The sequence below is a fragment of the Onychomys torridus genome, chromosome 16 (genome assembly GCF_903995425.1).
Source record: "Onychomys torridus chromosome 16, mOncTor1.1, whole genome shotgun sequence".
Classification (NCBI taxonomy): domain Eukaryota; kingdom Metazoa; phylum Chordata; class Mammalia; order Rodentia; family Cricetidae; genus Onychomys; species Onychomys torridus.
In genome coordinates, this window is record NC_050458.1 from 53,842,537 (window position 1) to 53,862,517 (window position 19,981).

At 43.0% G+C, this 19,981-nt stretch overlaps 1 protein-coding gene across 1 annotated transcript in view; it reads left to right on the forward strand.

Annotated features, from left to right (window-relative positions):
* Mov10l1 (Mov10 like RISC complex RNA helicase 1) overlaps positions 1–19,981 on the forward strand; it is a 74,459-nt gene that overhangs the window by 41,403 nt on the left and 13,075 nt on the right. The window contains exons 16-22 of the mRNA XM_036207610.1: positions 2,883–2,982; positions 4,726–4,904; positions 5,661–5,807; positions 6,447–6,568; positions 7,621–7,720; positions 8,801–8,965; positions 9,492–9,665. Coding sequence (XP_036063503.1) covers positions 2,883–2,982; positions 4,726–4,904; positions 5,661–5,807; positions 6,447–6,568; positions 7,621–7,720; positions 8,801–8,965; positions 9,492–9,665 — 987 coding nt within the window. The remainder of the gene's footprint in view (positions 1–2,882; positions 2,983–4,725; positions 4,905–5,660; positions 5,808–6,446; positions 6,569–7,620; positions 7,721–8,800; positions 8,966–9,491; positions 9,666–19,981) is intronic.

Sequence of the window (19,981 nt, forward strand, 5' to 3'; positions counted from 1 at the left end):
AAGTGTATAATAAATATAAAATTTCAAATTACGTGTAATATTTAGAAACTCTTTTACTATTCTATAAGTACTCTCCAAAAATGCAAAAGGTAGGAATCTTGTTGCTTGGAACCTCTGAAATTGCTTTATTTTATGTTTTTAGTATATACATTAATTATATATTAATATCATTATGACATTTTTAGACATGTACTTAATATATTTTATCACAGTCACACCCCCATTAATCTCTCTTGTCTCCCTCTTGCTCCCTTATCCTTTTCTCTTCCCAATTCACCCCTCTCCCCATCTACTTCCATCTCTTTTATGAGGGTTGCTTACAGGAGCATAATTGAGAGTTCATTCACAGTAGTATGAGTAGCTTACCATTGCTGTGCTACTCAAGACAATGTTTCTCCCTCCCCTCTCAGCCATTAGCTGTGCATAACTCTTCGAGGGTGGTGGAGTCCGTAAGTCTCTCTCCTCCTTACAGACTCGGGCTAGCCTTGTGCAGATAATGACAGCTGCTATACGCTGAAGAATGCAGTGGTCTTGTACCCAGAAATCTCTGATCCACTTGACTCCCACCTCTTCCCTGGCTTTTATATCCTTCCTGCCCCTGATTGTGTGGCACTTTCTGAGCCATGAAGGTGATAACACAGATGTCCCATTGATGGCTGGACATTCAACAGTTACATTTTAGTACTTTGACCAGTTATGAGTATCTTTAGTAATTATTGACTAAGGTTAACAAAAAATAAACTCCAACAAAACTGACCATAGTGTTTATGATAAACATTAAACGTAGTTATTTAGAAGCAAAAGTGGTAGTTTTACAGCTGGGGAGATGGCTCAGTGGGTAAAAGCACCTGTTGCTCAACCATGAGGACTTGAGTTCAAATCTTAGAGCCCACGGAAAGTTGGTCTACAGTAGTGCACATCCGACCTCCCAGCATTCCTACATCAAATGGGAGGCAGTATTAGGAGACTCCCAGATGTTTGCAGGTCAGCTAGCCTGGAGTCCACAGCAGTGGACAATAAAACAGGCCCTGTCTCAAGGTACAAGGTGAGGAATGATGTCCATGATTGTCCTCTGACCTACATACCATCAATCATGGCATGTGCACATTTGCACTCATGCACACATGTACATATACACTCATATGTACCACACACACAGAAAATGGTAGTTACAGGATGCTCACTCAATCATGGAAAACACTATAAATGAAATAAGAAAAGGTTATCCATTAAAAATTATCAACTGGGAGCTGGAAAGATGTCTCAGCAGTTAAGAGCACTGGCTGCTTTTCCAGAGGACCTGAATTCAACTACCAGCAACCACATGGTGGCTCACAGTCTTCTGAAGTGAGAGCTAATGTCCTCTTCTGGCATAAAGGAGTACATGCAGATAGAGCATTCATATAAAATAAATAAATCCTCAGCTATGTATTTACTTTTAGGCATCTATTTTGGTCTGAAAATAGAAGTCTTCATTGAGTATAGATACACTTTGATCTGTAAATCTCTGTCTTTCATCACCTTACTCCTGGTTCATACCATTGCCTGATTATCAAGAAAAGTCTGTGTAGCTGAGCAGTGGTGGTGCACGCCTTTAATTTCAGCACTTGGGAGGCAGAACCAGGTAGATGTCTGTGAGGCCAGCCAGGTCTACAGAGTGAGATCCAGGCCAGGCACCAAAACTACACAGAGAAACCCTGTCTCTGGAAAAGAAAAAAGAAAAAAAGAAAAGAAAGAAAGAAAAGTCTGTGTAGGAGACAGTAGGAAGGGTGAAGAGAAGCTGCCGCTATTGGATGAGTGTTTCCTGACTAGCTGAGTCATTGTATTCCTGAGTGCGGAGTATGATTTCTAGCCGAGTGGTAAATAAATTCTAGCATTCCATCAGTCAACCAAGATGGAATTATAGGAACTAGAGCAGGGGAAAAAAATGTAAGGAAGCATATTGGGGCCATGTGTGGTATCTACCACACACCTATAATCTCAGCTTGGGCTACATAACAATATCGTGTCTCAAACCAAACCCCCAGTGTCTTAAGAAGATGAGTAAAATTACTAAACCAAACCCAGATTGATTGGAGATGGAGTACACATACAGGTGGCTGGTATAAAGAATATGGTAAATGTGACTCTGAGACATATCACTGTCCAAAGGACAAGGGCATATCCTTGTGGTGATTAATTTTACACGTCACCTTGACTGAGCCAAAGAGTACCCAGAAGCACAGTGAATCTTATTCTGGGTGTATCAGTGATCTAGGTGTATCATCTTGTGGATGAGATTGACATTTGAATCTGTGTATTGGTAAAGCTTACAGCCCCCACTTAATGTTGGAATGACAGCCAATCAGATGAGGCCTGACTAGGATAAACAGACTGACATACCCCACTTCCCAGCACTCGCCTCCAATGGGAAAGGGGTTCTCCTCCTGTCAGTGTCTACAGTTGGAACTCCAGCATTCTCCTGCCATCAGAGTCATATTGGAGCATGGCTGTTCTTTAGCCTTGAGACAACCAGCCATCTTACTGAAACTAACACCTTTGGCAAGCCTCCTGATTCTCATTCTTTAGCCTTAGGCTGGAACATACCATCAACTCTCCTGGTCCTTAGCTTGCTGACTACAGGTTTTAGGCATCCTTTGAGACAATTCCTAGTACAGTTGTACCTCTCCCCAGCCCATGTTGTTGTTGTTGTTGTTGTTTAGTTTGTTGTCTTGTCAACATGCCTAGCTTTTGACAAGGGTTTTTGGAATTGAACTCAGGTCCTTATATCTGCATGGGAAGCATTTTACCAACTCTGTCATCTCCCGTCAATAATCTGTGAATCTTAACATTCCAACTAGTTTTAAGTTTCTGTTCACAAAGCTATTGTTGATCATTTCCAGAATAAGAAAACACTGATGGACCAAACTAAACATGCAACAAAGGAGAGGCACATGGCTACTACAGACCTGCCAGAGAAGGCTGACTCTACTGCAGAGACTAGTGAGTTGGGTACAAGTGCATAATGAGCTCAGAGAAGAACAGTGAAGAAACCTGTACCTGAAAGAAGGTGCCTGAGAAGCACACTGTGGTTGGAGATAGTCGTGACAGACACATTGTCCACAGAGAAGGCTGAAGCCCCATCTGCATGATTCCAAGGGGTGTCTTGATGGTTTAGATTACTTTAGAAAAAACTTAGATTGTGCATTATTCTTGCATTGCATGCTCTTAAGTTGTTGTATCCTCGGGGTATATTTAAGTCAGAGTCTTAACATATCTCCTAAGCTGGTCTTAAATTCATGGACTCAAGTGATCCCTCACTTAGCCTCAGTAGCAAAACCTACAAGCAGGATTCAGCACACCCGACTTGTAATCCTGACAAACACAAATGCCTAGTAAACAGTTAAAAAAGTGTTCAGCTGGAGAGATGGCTCAGAGGTTAAGAGCACTGACTGCTCTTCCAGAGGTCCTGAGTTCAGTTCCCAGCAACCACATGGTGGCTCACAACCATCTGTGATGAGATCTGGCGCCCTCTTCTGTGTACATAATAAATAAATCTTAAAAAGAAAAAAAAAGTGTTCAACGTCTATAGCCATCAGGGAACTATAAATTAAAACTACTCAGAATTCTCTCTCACCCCAGCCAGAGAGGCTAGCATCAAGAAGACAGACAACAAATACTGATAAGATTAGTATTTACTACTAGTAAATCAGTCTAGAAGTTTCAAAAACTAAAAGCTAAAATAGTGTTGAAGAAGCACTGGCTGTTCATGCAGAGGACTCATGTTTGGTCCCTAGTGCCTACATGGCAGCTCACAACCATCTACAGCTCCAGTTCCAGTGATCTGACACCCTCTTCTGGCCTCTACAGGCAGACATACATGAAGGCAAATACTCATTTATACAAAATAGATCTTTTAAAAAAAAAAAAAAACCTATAAGTAGAGGAACTATCATATTGTCCAGCTATACTATGGATATATATCCCAAGAAATCTAAGTCAGTATACAAGAGATGCTTGCAGATACATACTTGTTGTGAAACTAATCATCATTGCTAAGATGTTGAACCAACCCATCCAATTTGAGATGATAAAATTTTAATATATATACACAATTGAATTGTATTAAGATAAAAATGAAGTCATGGCCCTTTTATGGAAAAGACAAATACCAAGTGGTTTTCTCTCATATGCAGATTTTAAATTTTACTTATTAGATATGTATATATATATATATAGGTATATAGGTCATAAAAATAGGGTACTGTGAGAAGGAATGAGTTCTTAAGGGGGTATTGGGAAAAGAAGAAGGGGTGTCAGAGTGCATGTGACATGAAAGCAGAGTGCCAGCAGTGAGGGGGGGTCAGTACAAGTGGAGTGGGGGTGGAGACTAGGGGTCAGGAAGGTCACCCAGAACTACATGTATGTGAAAGTACCACAGTGAAACTTACTGCTTTGTATGCTGACTTCAAAACAACTCATTTAAATGTTTAGGGGAAATCACCAACAAAAAGGTTTTTAAACCCTGTATGTAATATTTCAGGTGATGCTGTATAAGTGGCTTAGAAAGCTAAGTTATTTTTCCTAACTTTGCCTCAAAAAACACAGATGATTCTGTAACATGTTCTCCTGCCACACTGAAAGCTTTGGCATTGTCAGGTTTTATTTGGCCTTTATAGCATCTAATAAGCAGTTGTGCAAAGCTCTGTGGCCTCTGACTAGGCTGTCTTTCCACTTCCAATGCAGTGGATGAAATTCAGATCCCTAATGCAACAGATAAGGAGTTCTTCAATCCATTGCTCAATGAGAACCAGAAGCTGGCAGTGAGGAGGATTCTGAGTGGCGACTGCCGACCCCTCCCATACATTCTTTTTGGACCTCCTGGAACTGGGAAGACTGTGACAATAATTGAGGCTGTTTTGCAGGTAAGGACAGTGGTGCTGTTTGCTGTGGGTCTGTGCTGTGTTGATGTGTTTAGTCTGAGAAAGCATTAGTTTAAATTTTAAAGACATTTGTGAAGAACTTGAGAAAGATTTAGCTCCTAACATTATCTGTTTCTGTATTAGGATTTTAAGTTGATTTCGTAAGTGTAGAAGGAAACTTCCTTTGTAGAATAGTAAACCTTTGATCCTATTGTGAAGCTTTACTGAAGAAGTTGCCTGGGTAGTACTGAAGCCACCACTCCGCAGCTCTTGCTGGTATCTCCTTTATATTTCCAGTTAAGTTTATGACAATACTGTGTGTATAGTACTACAGTGTCATTCCAGATTTTGATTAGCAAGCACACTGTGGGTGTTCTGTGCTATACTGCAAGCTGGGCTTGTGAGATTGATATAACTTGGTGCTGTCTGTGGAGATGTGTGTGGAAAGTTATGGTTGCAGAGCTGGGGATATACCACATACAGGCTTTGGATAACCCTGCATTCTCTCTTTTTCTGTATGTGTGTCGGAGTAGTGGGGGGGGGGGGGGGGGGTGGCTACCACCTGATTACATCTCATCTGTGGCCAGTGAGGCAGAGTAGTCAGTCACTTTGATGTCGCAAGGAGTGTCTTGGGTGCTCAGGGATTAGCATCCAAGCCCACACCCTTCATTCCCTATAAAGGAATCTGTATGCTGGATACAGACCTAGGGTTTTCACTCTGTGGCAATAAGATCCCTGGTCTCTTACTTCTTAATTAAGGTACATTATGCTTTGCCGGACAGTCGGATTTTGGTGTGTGCTCCCTCCAACAGTGCTGCTGACCTTGTGTGTTTGCGGCTTCATGAGAGCAAGGTACTGAAGCCAGCTGCCATGGTCCGGGTGAATGCCACCTGCAGATTTGAGGAGGTAAGCCCCAGGCAGGGATGGGCACCTGGAATCCTTCATGAAGAATACCAAGTGGGCAGGTTTGAGCAGGAGGTAATCGCTAGATAGACACCAAACTATCGTAGAAAATTGTGATGGAGAAATTGCTCAGTTTTGTGATACAGCTCAGCTACATGATGGGTTCTTATTCCTGAATATTTCACTGTGTTCTCACACTCTTTCGGAATTAACAGTGTTTTTGTGGACATTCTCAGTTTTGTTAAATTCTCATGTTGTGCTTTCATTTAATTCCAGTTTCTTTTTAGTTCTGTTTTATTGATTTGGTTACCAGTATCACTTTTGGAAAATTAGAGGATCCTAGTTTGCTTTTGAATAAAATATTGCTCAAAAAAGAAATTGTGACTAGAAAAATATATTAAGTTGTTTTCTGGGTTATGTAAAGGATTATAGTATATTCATGCCTTTAGAGTCCATAAAACATGGACTTAATATGAAAACATAAGACATTTTAATTTAAGATAATCATTAATAATTAGTCATCACTAAGAAGTGTCAACAAGGCAAGATTATCTTGTAGAATTCCAGCCTTGCTGTTTTGTCCAGTTTAAGGAAATGATCAATAAATTGAAAACCAAACTGACTTTAACCTCTTTGCCCCAGACTATTATTGATGCCATCAAACCATATTGCAGAGATGGAGAAGATATCTGGAGAGCCTCACGCTTCAGGATAATAATCACCACATGTAGCAGTGCAGGACTGTTTTACCAGATAGGTGTGAGGTAAGTACCAGATGTTTGAGGAACAGAGTTCCCCTAGACAGTTTGTATCTCCCACACTTATGTCAGAAGAGGTCGACCAATTGGAGATTGACTAGCAGAGGGGGGTGTCAGCCATAGGATAAGAACAGTAAGGAGGGGCATCTTTTCTGAGGAAATGGGATCATTGGTGAGACCCAAGAGACTCAAAGGGTTCAGCAATAGAATGGACATGCAAGTGGGCTAGGAAGAGTAGCTTAAAGCATCGATGGAAGGCAGGCTACTTAGAAAACAGCCAGGTTCCATGAGCTTAGTCCTGGGTGGGGGCAGCTCAGGTACCCACTAGTGGTGTCTCCCCAAGAAGGTGGAGCATTGATGGTGCAGGAGGGTGGTAGGAGGTGAGCTGAGACCAGAGAAAGCTTCCTAAGAACATGTCCTCAGCACTAGGAGGAGTGTCCCTAGAACTGAAAAGAAACGGAGTGAGGAAGCTTCATACCAAGGAGGCTACAAGCTGTCCTGCTAAGAGGAGGAGGTAGCACAGGCCAGGCTGAGGAAAGAGGAAGAGCAAGGATGAATCCCAACTCCTGAGATCCTGAGGACAGACAGCTCTGCAGCTTGGAGCAGACTCATCCCAGGATGTAGCTGTGAAATCACTAATGAGACAGTCTACATTTAATTATTCAAGTACAAAACTAGAACTTTGTATTTCAGACTAGCCACTGGGAGGGTGCAGGTCTAAGCAAAGGCAAAGGATTTTGTGATACAAGGTGCCAGAACTCTAAGCTGCCAGGAGGCTCTCAGGCTTTGTTCATACTCACCCTCACCCTTCATGTCCTTACAAACAAGTACACCTTCTGCTTACAGAACACCAGCTGCTGATAGGGATTCATGAGTCTCCTAGCAGGCCTGCAGCTGTTGTGACCCCAAGTCATGTGACACACATACTCTTGGTCTTATTTTCCCTGGAGAACCCCACTATGATCCCAACACCCCAGAGCAGAGCTTTGCCAATATGTGTTAGGTAGCAGTTGCTAAATAATACAATAAAATTACCGTTCAGACATCTTTGGCTCTAGAGTTGGATACTTCACACACGTGTTTGTGGACGAGGCAGGGCAGGCAAGTGAGCCAGAATGCCTTATTCCTCTGGGACTGATTTCAGACATCAATGGCCAGGTAAGGCCTGTGTCTTGTGTGTGTTTCTGTCTTCTAGTTTCTCTTGGTGACAGTCACAGCGTTCAAGTAAAAGTACTAGGACCCTGAGAATCTGGGAGGTCGGAGCTGTGCTGTTCATCACAACCTCAATCTTTTGTGGCTGGGAAGAAAGGCCCTTGCTTGTTACTGTTTACTCAATTGCAGGCAGAAGCTAAGAGCCATTGTAGGTACTGGGGACACAGTGGCAGAGTCAACAGTTTCTGGTATGGCAAAGGGGAAAGGACAGAGCCTCATGCCCTGCTAAGATCTGGCTGTCATTTCCATTACATTTTTCAGGAGCTCCTCACTCAAGCCCCCAGCCCCTCCAACTCTGTGTGCTCCTGGCAGATCCCCATCTGATCTTCTCTATGGTACTTTGGACAGTGAAATGATTATCATCTTAGAACATGTTTCTTTCAGTACCCCAGCTGAGAGGTCATCTGCATCCACTTGTGAACTTGTCAGGCTCCTCCCGATGACGTGTCCCCACCATCTCCCCTCAAGTCGCCAGGCTCTATGAGACAGAGTACTAGGAGGAACTAAGGAACAAACAAGGACTGGGTCTAATTAGAATACTTAAGAGACTGGTCATCATGATATTAATGTGTATGAGGCCTACAAGGAAAGGACATCATGGAAAGGGCCAGGGGTAGTTTCCCACAGCCAGGCATAGCAGAAAATTCCAGAACACAAGCTGCATCCCTGAGGCTTTTGCCACATGGAAAGTTAAGTAGAAGAGGTGGCTGGACTACTGTACCAGGACTGATAAAAGCTGGTCATAACTGCTTAGTAGAGAAGCCTGAGTCTTGAGCCCATCTAGTTTCTCCTTTCCTACTTCTCTGTCTAGGCCATTGTCAATTCCAGCTGTGTCTACCATGGCCTCTCAGCGTTTTCCCTCATTCCACATAACCAGAGTAGGCAAAGGGACCCTGCCTGCACAGCCCAACCCCTAACCTATTCAGAGATACTTGCCTGTTAGTTCTCATAGCTCTTCTACTGTAGTTGGACTGTGTGCCTGTCTCCTCCCCACCAATCAAGCATCCTTGTATGTATATGCTACAGATTGTGCTTGCTGGAGACCCCATGCAGCTTGGCCCAGTCATCAAGTCCAGGCTGGCCATGGCCTATGGGTTGAATGTGTCTATGTTGGAGAGACTGATGTCTAGACCAGCATACCTGAGAGATGAGAATGCCTTTGGTGCTTGTGGTGCATACAACCCTCTTTTGGTGAGTTCCAAACTCTCTGCCTTGTCACACAAATGGAAAAAGAGCAAACAGTTGGAGGAAAAAAGCATTTTCCTCATACTGGTGCTATCCCCAAGACCTAAGGTATACCAGGGCTGTGAGAGCAACTTTTACTTTCTGTCCCCAGTGCTGAGTCAGGGCTTTATTGGGCTTCATTTAAAGGCTGAGCTCATAAGACAGCAGATCAAATGGAGAGGACCTGTCCTGAGCTGACTGCACCCATAAGAGACAGTCAACAATCAGGACCCAGGACAATCACAAAAGAGGCCTTTTTTCCCTCCGGATGTTTACCTTTTCTGTTAAAATGGATCCTTGAGATTGAGAGTCTCTCAGAACCTTGGCCTGGCATCAGATTTCAAGCTAATAGAACAGAGAAAGGCAGGAGCAGGGGACTACCCCCATGAAGTCAACACTAAGATGGTTGGTTTTAAGTTTGTCTTGCAAGGTCAAAAGGAAAAAACTGTGTGGTTTTGACTTCTTGTGATCTGTGCCCACCTTTTCCCTACAGGTCACAAAGCTAGTGAAGAACTATAGGTCCCACTCGGCCCTGCTAGCACTGCCCTCTCGCCTGTTCTACCATAAGGAGCTTGAGGTCTGTGCTGATCCCAGAGTAGTGACTTCGCTGCTGGGCTGGGAGAAGCTGCCCAGAAAAGGCTTCCCTCTCATCTTTCATGGCGTGAGGGTAAGTCTGCCTTGACTGCTGAGTGCTTCTTGCATCAGGTGGTGCAGGAAGAGGAGGAGAAGGTGGCGTCTTCATTCAGAGAACAACCATGTTGTGTGATTTCCATTGTTGTGTGTCCTCTGTCTATGCTACATTAGCCAAGCATTCCCTGTGGGCCTGAGCTGAGGGAAGATGGGTGCTGGTGTCTTAAGTGTAAGGTAGCAAGAAGGACTGCTGCTGACCTCTCCTGTCAGATTCCATACAGAAAGAGCTGAAGAGTAGATATGACAGGCCCTATTCTTTGCTGTTTGCATTAGCTAAATACTGGATTCCAAAAGGAGACACCGGCCAGTATCAAAGAGCTCAAAGTGTGGATTAGAAGTCCAGGAGGATGGGCTAGAGAGATGGCTCAGTGGTTAAGAGTGCTTCTCACTCTTGCAGGCCTTTATTCAATTGCCAACACTCACACTGACTGGCACATAACCACTCGTAACCCTAGGTCTAGATCTGATGCCTTTAAGTCTCCATGAGTACCTACACTACCATGTACATACAGACACACGTAATGAAAAATAAAAATAAATCTTGGAATAAACAAAAGAAGGCTGAGAAGTAAGGCAGGAAGAAGCAATGGAAGCTGAGCATCAAGGACTGACATCTTGACAGGGTTTGCCCTGTCCTCAGGACCAGTCAAGCTGAGAACCCACAAGAACCAGTCAACCAAGCACTCATCCCCAGCTGCAGAGGCGGGGGAATGATAAGGACAGAGTCTCCTTCCTACAAGACCTCACAGAGTGGGGTTGAGGTGCTCATCAGTTAAAATGTGTTGCAGGTAATTGTTAAAGCAGGTCGTTTGTACTGGGAATTTGGTTGTCAGAACCAGAAATTACATTCACCCTCCCAAAAGGAGAGGATTTGAGTTTTCCAGAATCAGTGTCACACCCAGAGGGAAGATGGTGTCAGATAGCGTCAGATAGCTCTCCTCTCCCATATCCTGGTTTTACCAGTATGTGAGCCCACAGACAGCTGCACCCAAGTGCAGTCCCTGCCTCAGTTTCTCTCTAAACCCTTAAGGAGAAAAGGTGTTGAAACTCTGTGAGAAGTGCATCTGCAGAATTGTGCCATGGCTCTGGAGCACCCTCTTAAGTCTGTTTGTCAGTGCTTACCCAGCCCTAATGTGCTGCCCTAGCCCAGGACACCCTCCCTGGGGTCTGGGCAGCTCTGCCCATCCTCAGAAGCCTCTAGTACATGAGGAAAGACAAGTGGCTGTTAGAGTGGAAGGAATCTCTCTAGAGTATCAAGACATGAGCCTTGTTAGGCATAACCAGTGTTACTATGAAACAAAGGCCCAAAGCTTTACTTGAACACATGAAGGTGTATTCATAAGTAGAAGCTCAAGATCTTAAAGATGTCAGGTCTTACCAAATTAACCTATATATTTAATACAGTCTAATTTTTAAAATGACCACAGGCCAGGCATGGTAGCTCACACCTATAATCTCAGCACTCAGGAGACAGAGGCAGGCCAGCCTGATCTACAGAACAAGTTCCAGGATGGCCAGGGCTGTTACACAGAGAAACCCTGTCTTGAAAAACAAAAACAAACAAAAAATTACCACAAACTTCTTTATGAGAACTATTTTAATGACAGTTCAAAATGTTTTATTAAAGAAAATGAGTACAGTCCTAGATTCAATTTTCAATGTTGACAAAAAGAACCAGACAAACGAATCATTAGACTTGATAGGTTACAAAACACATTAAAGTTAGAGTCAGTCAAAGTGTCCAGTATTAAATAGATAATTAAATATGCAACTTAGTAGATCCTCAGGACCACCACAGAGACAAAGTGTGGGGGGTATATGTGTGTGCATGCATGTATATGCACATGGATAGTTGACAATAAAGGTACAAGTTGGTGGAATGGAGTCCAAAAATATCAGTAGATATAGAGGATTTTTCTTTTTGACACAGGGTTTTACTATGTAGTTCTGACTGCCTGGAACCCTTTGTAGACTACACTGGCACTGAACTCAGAAAGATCTACCTACCTCTACTTTCTGAGTGCTGGGATTAAAGACATGCACTACCATGTTTGGCCCAATAAAGAGGATTTTAAGAGAAAAGTGCCTCTCAGTCACTGGGAAACAAGATGGAAATATGGATTTGATCACCAACAGGCCCTGGGAGTACTTGGCAACCTAAAGGTCATGTATGGAGGTCAGGGAACATAATCTGGGAGACGGAGGAAGAGGGACCTGTGGACCAATGTCTCTATTTAGTCCAGGGTAATATCTCACCAGGTTTCTCAGGGGCAGGTATTTTGTTGTTCTTTTTGGTTTTTTGTTTTTAAGATTTATTTATTTATTTATTCAGTGTTCTTTCTGCATGTACCCCTGCAGGCCAGAAGAGGGCACCAGATCTCATTACAGATGGTTGTGAGCTACCATGTGGTTGCTGGGAATTGAACGCAGGTCCTCTAGAAGAGCAGCCAATGCTCTTAAACTCTGAGCCATCTCTCCAGCCCCTTGTTTTGTTTGTTTGTTTGTAGACAGGATCTCCTGTATATCAGGTTTGCCTTGAACTTGACATACAGCTCAGGATGTCGTTCAACCTGTGGCCCCACTGTTTCTACCTCTAAGTGCCATGCACCTCCATACCTGGTTTATTCAATACTGGAGATCAAATCAAGAACTCCATGCTTGCATGGTTAGTGTTCTACCTACTGAATCACAACCCCTGCCTTGTTTGTTTGTTTGTTTATGACCTGTCGTGCCAACCCAGGCCAACCTTGAACTCAAAATCCTTTTCCCTCCATTTCCTTGGTGCTAGAATTACATGTGGAAGCCCTCACACCTGACTTCTATGGACACTTTTAACTTGTGGGTCTGGATCAGGTATGCAGAGTTTCAGGAGATAATGGAGCACCAAGAGGTGGGCACTCTTGCTTGTCTGCATAGTCGGTGCAGTTGTGAGGGTCAGCAGGGACAACCAAGCAGACCGCATCTAGCTGTTCCACAGGGAGGTAGTCACTGGGAAGAAGCTGGAGAAGACAGTGATCTGGATAGACCATGTGAAAACTGAGAATAGACTCAGACCTGGAAGCTCTTGAGGGAATAAGCTCTGCTTCTGCTGTGAAAAAGTCCATTTGTATTTTGACAGATATAGAAGTGATTGAGAATCAGAGATCACTGTGGGTGATTAGTCACATTTCAGTATTTTCTAAAATGCCATATGATCTCCTAAGTTCTAGGCCCTGAGAACATGTGAAAACATGCAGAAAAGACCATACATACCCCGATGTAAATTGGCTGCAGTGTTGCTGGCAGGCCTGGCCTTTGTTTCTTTTTCTTTTTTTTTTTTTTTTTTGAGCTGAGGGTTGAACCCAGGGCCTTGCGCTTGCTAGGCAAGTGCTCTACCACTGAGCTAAATCCCCAGCCCAGCCTTTGTTTCCTCTGGTGACAGCAGACAGAATGTCCTTGTGCCCACCTGTGCTTTGGATGTACCAGATAGAATTGTTCAGTAAGGTGTTTATGGCATGCTTAGGGTAGGGCTGAACACCTTAGATACCACAAAACAGGCCCAAAGGAAGCTGTTGTCTCTTTGCCACAGGAATTGTCACAGAGAAGCCACAGTATATATTATGCACAGGCCACTGGGCTGTGCTGCTTTCCGCTGTAGCAGCAGCACTGAACAGGGCACTCTGGCCCATGGGTCCTAAAGCCTTTGTCACCTCTTCATGGCAGCACTATGTCATCCTCTGGCACAGCTGATCTGTCTTTGTCTCTCCTGCGTCATTGTCTCCAGCTTTTATCTGTAGTCCTCCTTCTTTCCTACCTTACTGTACTTTTCTCTTCTCTTACTAGGTTTTTAAATATTTTAAATTAAAATATAATTACATCATTTCCTCCCTTCCCTTTCCTTCCTCCAACCCCTTCCATGCATGCCCTTGTTCCTTCTCAAATTCATGGCCTCTTTTTTGTTATTGTTACATGTATGTATAAATACATAAATATATAACTATAACCTGCTGAGTCAGTTTAGTGTTACTTGTGTGTTTATGATTTCAGAGCTGACCACTTGGTATTAGATAACCAATTGGGGGACTCATTCTAATTCTCCCACAGTTAGCAGTTCTTAGTTGCCTATGGTTCTTGGGGGGTAGGATCCAATGAGATTCCCCCTCCATAAAAGCATGTGTTTTGGTGTGATTTTTAGGTCTTTTTTAGACACCCATATTGTTGAGTTATCATGGCTGTAGCTTCCCTATCATTTCTACTCTTAAGACATGCTCTCACAGCAAACTTTCTGGTCCTTGGTCTCTGTCAATCTCTCAGGTCCCCACTTCCGTGATGTCCCCAGAGCTTTAGGTGCAGGAGTTGTGTTGTAGATGTATCCATTGGGAGTGGGAACCTCATGATCAGCTGATCTCTGAATTTTGAACAGCTGCGGTTTTCTGTAATGGTCTCTGCTGCAAAGGGAAGCTCATTGAGGAACGGCAAGAGTATTTAGAATGCAGTTAGTATGCTAGTTTAGTGAAGTAATGGTAGTCGGTTCTTCTCTAAAAGCCATAACCTCATTGGCCCCAGGAATTTGGGTAGATTTCCAGTACCAGGCATGATTTCCCTTCTGTTAAGCAATCCTTAATTTAATTAGACAGCTATTGGTTACTACCAAGATATGAGTACCATTGTTACACCTTTAAGAATGTCTTGCCATGCTGGTCATTGTTGTGTTTCATAGATGTCACAGTTGGGTGGGACTGTTGGCTGCTTCCCTCCTTTGGCAGCTTACATAGCACCTCTGTTACCATGAAAGCTAGTCCTTAAGGAGGAGGCTTTGAGGTCAGATCCAGCTTGAATCCTCCAAGTCTTGTGACAAAAGTGCATGGTGTCTTTAACAATAGGCACTTACCTTCAACCTCTGGGAGTCACAGAAATAGGTTACCTTGTTTGGGGAGTCCAGAGTTCTCTGACTAACAACTCCTACTAGTATTTTTTTTAATCCTTGTGCCTTCTGTTTTAATGAGGAGACAGGCGCAGGCTGCCATATCACAGACTAGCTCTCCTTCGTCTCTCTTTTCACCCTCCTTTCGTCAACCCCCGCCCCTGGACTGTGTGTGTGTGGGGGGGGGGGCATGACAGATCTCATTCTGCAGCCAAAACTGACTTTGATTTCTTAATGCCTCATAGCTTAGTGTTGGGTGTTTTGTTTTGTTGTTGTCTTGTACCTCCTTGGATAGATTATCACTGTGTGGCTCAGGCTGGCCTGTAAAGCACTGACCTTTATCTCCCAGGGATACTCCTGTCTCCACCTCCCGAGTGCTGTGATTAAAGTTGTACACTGCTATCTATGCCTGGCCCTTACTTCTGTTTTGTTAAGGTTTTTCATTTGCTTGCTTTGGGCATTTTGAGAAAGGGTCTTTTGTAACTCATAGTTCAGGGTGGCTTTGAATTTCATTTTTATTCATTGTAGTTTGTTTGTTTGTTTGAGACAGAGTCTCACCATGTAACTCTGGCTGGGCTTAACTCACTCTGTAGACCAGGCTGGCCTCAAACTCAGAGATCTATCTTCCCCTGCATCCAGAGTGCTGGGATTAAAGTGGTTTGCCTTGGGCTGGAGAGATGGCTCAGAGGTTAAGAGCACTGACTGCTCTCCCAGAGGTCCTGAGTTCAATTCCCAGCAACCACATGGTGGCTCACAGCCATCTGTAATGAGATCCGGTGCCCTCTTCTGGCATGCAGACATACTATACAAAATAAATAAATCTTTAAAAAAAAAAAAAAAAAGTGGTTTGCCTCCATGCCTGGCTATTCATTGTATTTTATTTTAGATTTTTCTTAGAAGCAGCTTGGGTGTCATATTTAATCCAGTTTAGTCAAATCAGCTCACTCTGGTGGGTTTTATTTCTTCTTTACCTTTATTACTGTTGTTTCCACATTTTCCTTATTTTTCTACTTGATTCTTTGCTATTGATTGAGTTTTTCTGAAGCCCAGTGTGGTGATGCATGCTTTTAATGTCAACACTCAGGAGGCAGAGGCAGGCAGATTTCTATGAGTTCCAGGCCAGCTTCGTCTATATGAGACCCTGTCTCCAAAAAAAAAAAAAAAAAAAGAGGGTTAAAAAATTGACTATGGTTTATCTTGCAGAGGGCCTGGTTTCAATCCCAAATACCTGAGTGATGGCTCACAATCATCCAGGTGGTAGTTTGACTATAACTGGCCCTATAATCTCATAGGGAGTGGCACTGTTAGGAGGTGTGGCTTTGTTAAAGTGGGTATGGCCTCGTTGGAGAAAGTGTGTCACTGTGGGATGTAGCAGGCTTTCTCAGACTGCCAGCTCCCAAATCATGATGTGGAGGCTTATTATTAGTTATGAATGCTCAGCTTTATCTTAGGCTTTTCCCACTAACTCTTATAACTTAATTTAACCGGTTTCTCTTCATGTACATTTTGCCTCAGGGCTTTTTACCTTCCTTTCATTCTTTGTATCCTGCTTTCTCTGTCTCTGGCTAGCTGGCCCCTGGCATCTCCCTCTTTTTCTCCCTCATTCTCTCTTCAGCCTAGATTCTTCCTCCTCCTTATTCTCTCTGCCCACCAGCCCTGTCTGTCCCTCTACTACCTAGCTATTGACGGTTAAGCTTTTTATTAGACTAGCCAGGTGCCTTAGGCAAGCAAGGTCAAACAAATGTAACAAATCTTTACATAGTTAAACAAATGCAGCATAAACAAATGCAATGGACCTTTACATAGTTAAACAAATATTCTGTTCTACAACAGTGTAGGTGGGCTTGAGGTTTCCTATGCTCAAGGTTGCCTAAAAAGATATAGGACTCTCAACTTCTCCAGCACCATGTCTGCCCTCATGCCACCATGTTCCGTGCTATAATAATAATGGACTGAACCTCTGAAACTGTAAGCAAGCCCCTCAACTAAATGTTTTCCTTTATAAAAGTTGCCATGGTGTCTCTTCACAGCAATTAAAAACCCTAACTAAGACAGAAGTTGGTACCAGGGATTAGGGTATTCCTGTGATAGGCCTTACCATGTGTTTGTTTGGAGGAATTTGGACTTTGGAAGTTCAGGTTAGGAAAGCAGTGGAATGCTTTAAGCACTGCTTAAAGGGCCATGCTAGTTGGAACATGGAAGACAGGTGCTAAGAATTATTTAAACCATCAGAGGTTTGCTCAAGAGGTTTCAGAGGAGAAGAATTTTAGTATGTTGCCTAGAAATTGGTCTTGTGATATTTTGGTGAAGAAAGTGCCTGCCTGAGGCTAAAGTGAAGAGATTTAGGTTAATTCCATTGGCCGAAGAAATCTCAAAACAGCCAAGTAGCCTCTGTTGTATGGATATTAGTGGTAATAACTAAAGAAGATTTATAATGAAAAGGAAATAAATGGATTAATAAATGGAATAAAAGGAGTGGTGACCTCAGGGCAAGATCCCACCCAGCTAAGTTTACAGCTTGTGGAAAGAAACTAAAGAAAAGCTTAGAGCTGGGTATGGTAGTGCTTGCCTCTAATCCCAGCACTTGGGATGCAGAGGCTGGCAGATCTCTGAGTCTGAGACTAGCCTGGTCTGCAGAGCGAGTTCAAGCACAGCCAAGCTTAGGCAATAAAGGAAGACAGAAAACTGATGAGGATGTAATTAAACAAGCAGCCATGTTCCAGCCCCAGCAAGCAGCAGAACTTGGCAGTTTCAGCCACACGGTTCTGGATTTATAGTTAAGGATAGAAGAAAGAAGTTACAGAATAAAGCCACTGTGGCCAAGCATGTGTCAAGCAGGGGTGTCCCTGAATGGAGTCCTAGTAGAGAGGCCATGGTGTGAAGCTGTGAAGTTGAAACCTGAATTGTCTTGGCAAGTGCAAGATGTTAGAAATGCCAGAGTCATGGGATACCTCCCAAGGACAGCTGCTATCAGGGAGTAGAATCAGCTCAAGAGAAAGAAGTGTGTTGCAGTCAACAAAACTAAATGGAGTTGGAGGTGTGGAGAGCGTTTGTTTTTTTTTGTTTTGTTTTTTTTTTTTTTTTTGACATCAGACATGGAGATGCACAGTTTGGAGCTTGCCCAGCTGGTTTTCAGTCTTGTTTTGATCCACCATTTCCTTACTATGCTCCCTTCCCTATATTTTGGAATAGTAATATATATCCTGTGCCATTATATGTTGGAAGTATGTGATCTACTTTTTTTTAGGGGTGTGTGTGTGTGTGTGTGTATTATATCAATTTATTAAGGGGTATGATGGGAACAGACTAATACAAAGCAAGGTAGATGTGCTGCTGATCTACTTTTTATTTTGAATTTTTACGGGTGATTACAATTAAGAGATTGCATGAATCTCAGAAGAGACTTTGGACTTTAAAACATTGTTGAGACTGTGATAGACTATGGGAACTTTTGAAATTGGACTAAATGCATTTTGCATTATGATATTGTTACAAGCTTATGGGGCCAGGGAGGGAAATGTAGTAGTTTGAATGTAATTGGCCCCCATAATCTCATAGGGAGCAGCACTATTGGGAGGTGATGCTTTATTGGAGTGAGTGTGACCTTGTTGGAGGAAGTATGTCACTGTAGGGGCAGGCTTTGAGGTTTCCTATGCTCAGGATACCACCCAGTGAGTCAGTCAACTTCCTGTTGCCTAAAAAAATATGGGACTCTCAACTTCTCTAGCACCATGTGTGCCCTCATGTCTCCATGTTCCATGCTATAATAATAATGGACTGAACCTCTGAAACTGTAAGCGAGCCCCTCAATTAAATGTTTTACTTATAAGAGTTGCCATGAACAAAAAAAAACAAAAAACAAAAACAGAAAAAGAAAAAATAAGCTGGGCAGTGGTAGTGCACTCCTTTAATCCCAGCACTCAGAAGGCAGAGGCAAATGGATCTCTGTGAGTTCGAGGCCAGCCCAGGCTACAGAGTGAGTTCCAGGAAAGGCTCCAAAGCTACACAGAGAAACCCTGTCTCAAAAAAAAAAAAAAAAAAGTTGCCATGGTGTCTCTTCATACCAATAAAAAGCCTAGGGAGGAGGGCGGGGGAATCCATGGCTGATAAGTAAAATTAAATCAAATTATAAAATTAAAAAAATGGGGGAAAAACCCTAAGACAATCTATAACTCCAATTTCAAGAGCTCTAATACCCTCTTCTGACCTTAATGAGCACCAGTGCACATGCATAAGGTATTAAAATGGTTTTTAAAATTCTGCCATAAGCTTGTTTTCCTCATTAATCTTTAAGATATTTAGGTAACATTACACAATAAAAAGGGGTAAATTATATATATCTCAAAACAGGTGATTCTGAATAATTACAATTATAGCTTTAACTGGTGTCTACTTTTTTGTTGTGTTGTGTTTTATGATACAGGGTCTTGGTAAGTAGTTCAGACGAACCTCAAGCGCAGATCAAGTGATTGGATCCAGATGTCCATCATCACACCTAACTTTGTTCACTTTTAAAATTATGGTGAAATACACATGACAAACTTTACTCTGTTAACTGTTTTTAAGTGTGAAATTCAGTACTGTTAAGTATATTCATATATACTTACTACAGCTAACAGTATGTAGAACCTTTTCATCTTGCAAAACTGAAATTCTGTTCCTACAAAATTTTAGTTCCCTATTGGACCTGCCTCTGGCAGCCCCATCAATCTGACTGCTCTGTAGACCTAGTGTGAGTGGACAATATTCCTGTGACTGGCTGTCTCACTCAGCATTCCTCAGGGGCTGTCCCTGTAATAGAAGGTCAGGGTTTCTGTTTGTTGTTTGTTTGTTTGCTTGTTTGTTTTTTGACACAGGATCTCACTATGTAAACCAGGCTGGCCTTGAACTCACAGAGATCTGTGTGTTTCTGCCTCCCAAGTGCTGAAGTTAAAGGGATGTGCCACCATTGCTGGCCCCAGAATGGTAAATTTGTACAGCCATTTCTTCTCTTTACTTATATAGCGTGTAACATGATTCTAGGCCAGGCATAGTGCCATAGGCCTTTAATACCAGCATTTGGGAGGCAGAGCCACGTGAATCTCTGTGAGTTTGAGGCCAACCTGATCTACCTAGCAAGTTCCAGGCCAGCTTGGGCTGCATAATGAGACCCTGACTCAGAACATTTTCTATTAGCCCGGTGTGACGGCTATGACTTCAATCCCAGCACACAGGCCAAGGCCATCCTGTTCTGCATAGTGAGTTCCAACCTAGCCACCAACACCTTGTCTGGGAAAAACAAACAAAAACTTCATTTAAAAAACTGGCTCTAGTCAGGAAGTGGTGGCGCACACCTTTAATCCCAGCACTCGGAAGGCAGAGCCTGCCAGGCGGATCTCTGTGAGTTTGAG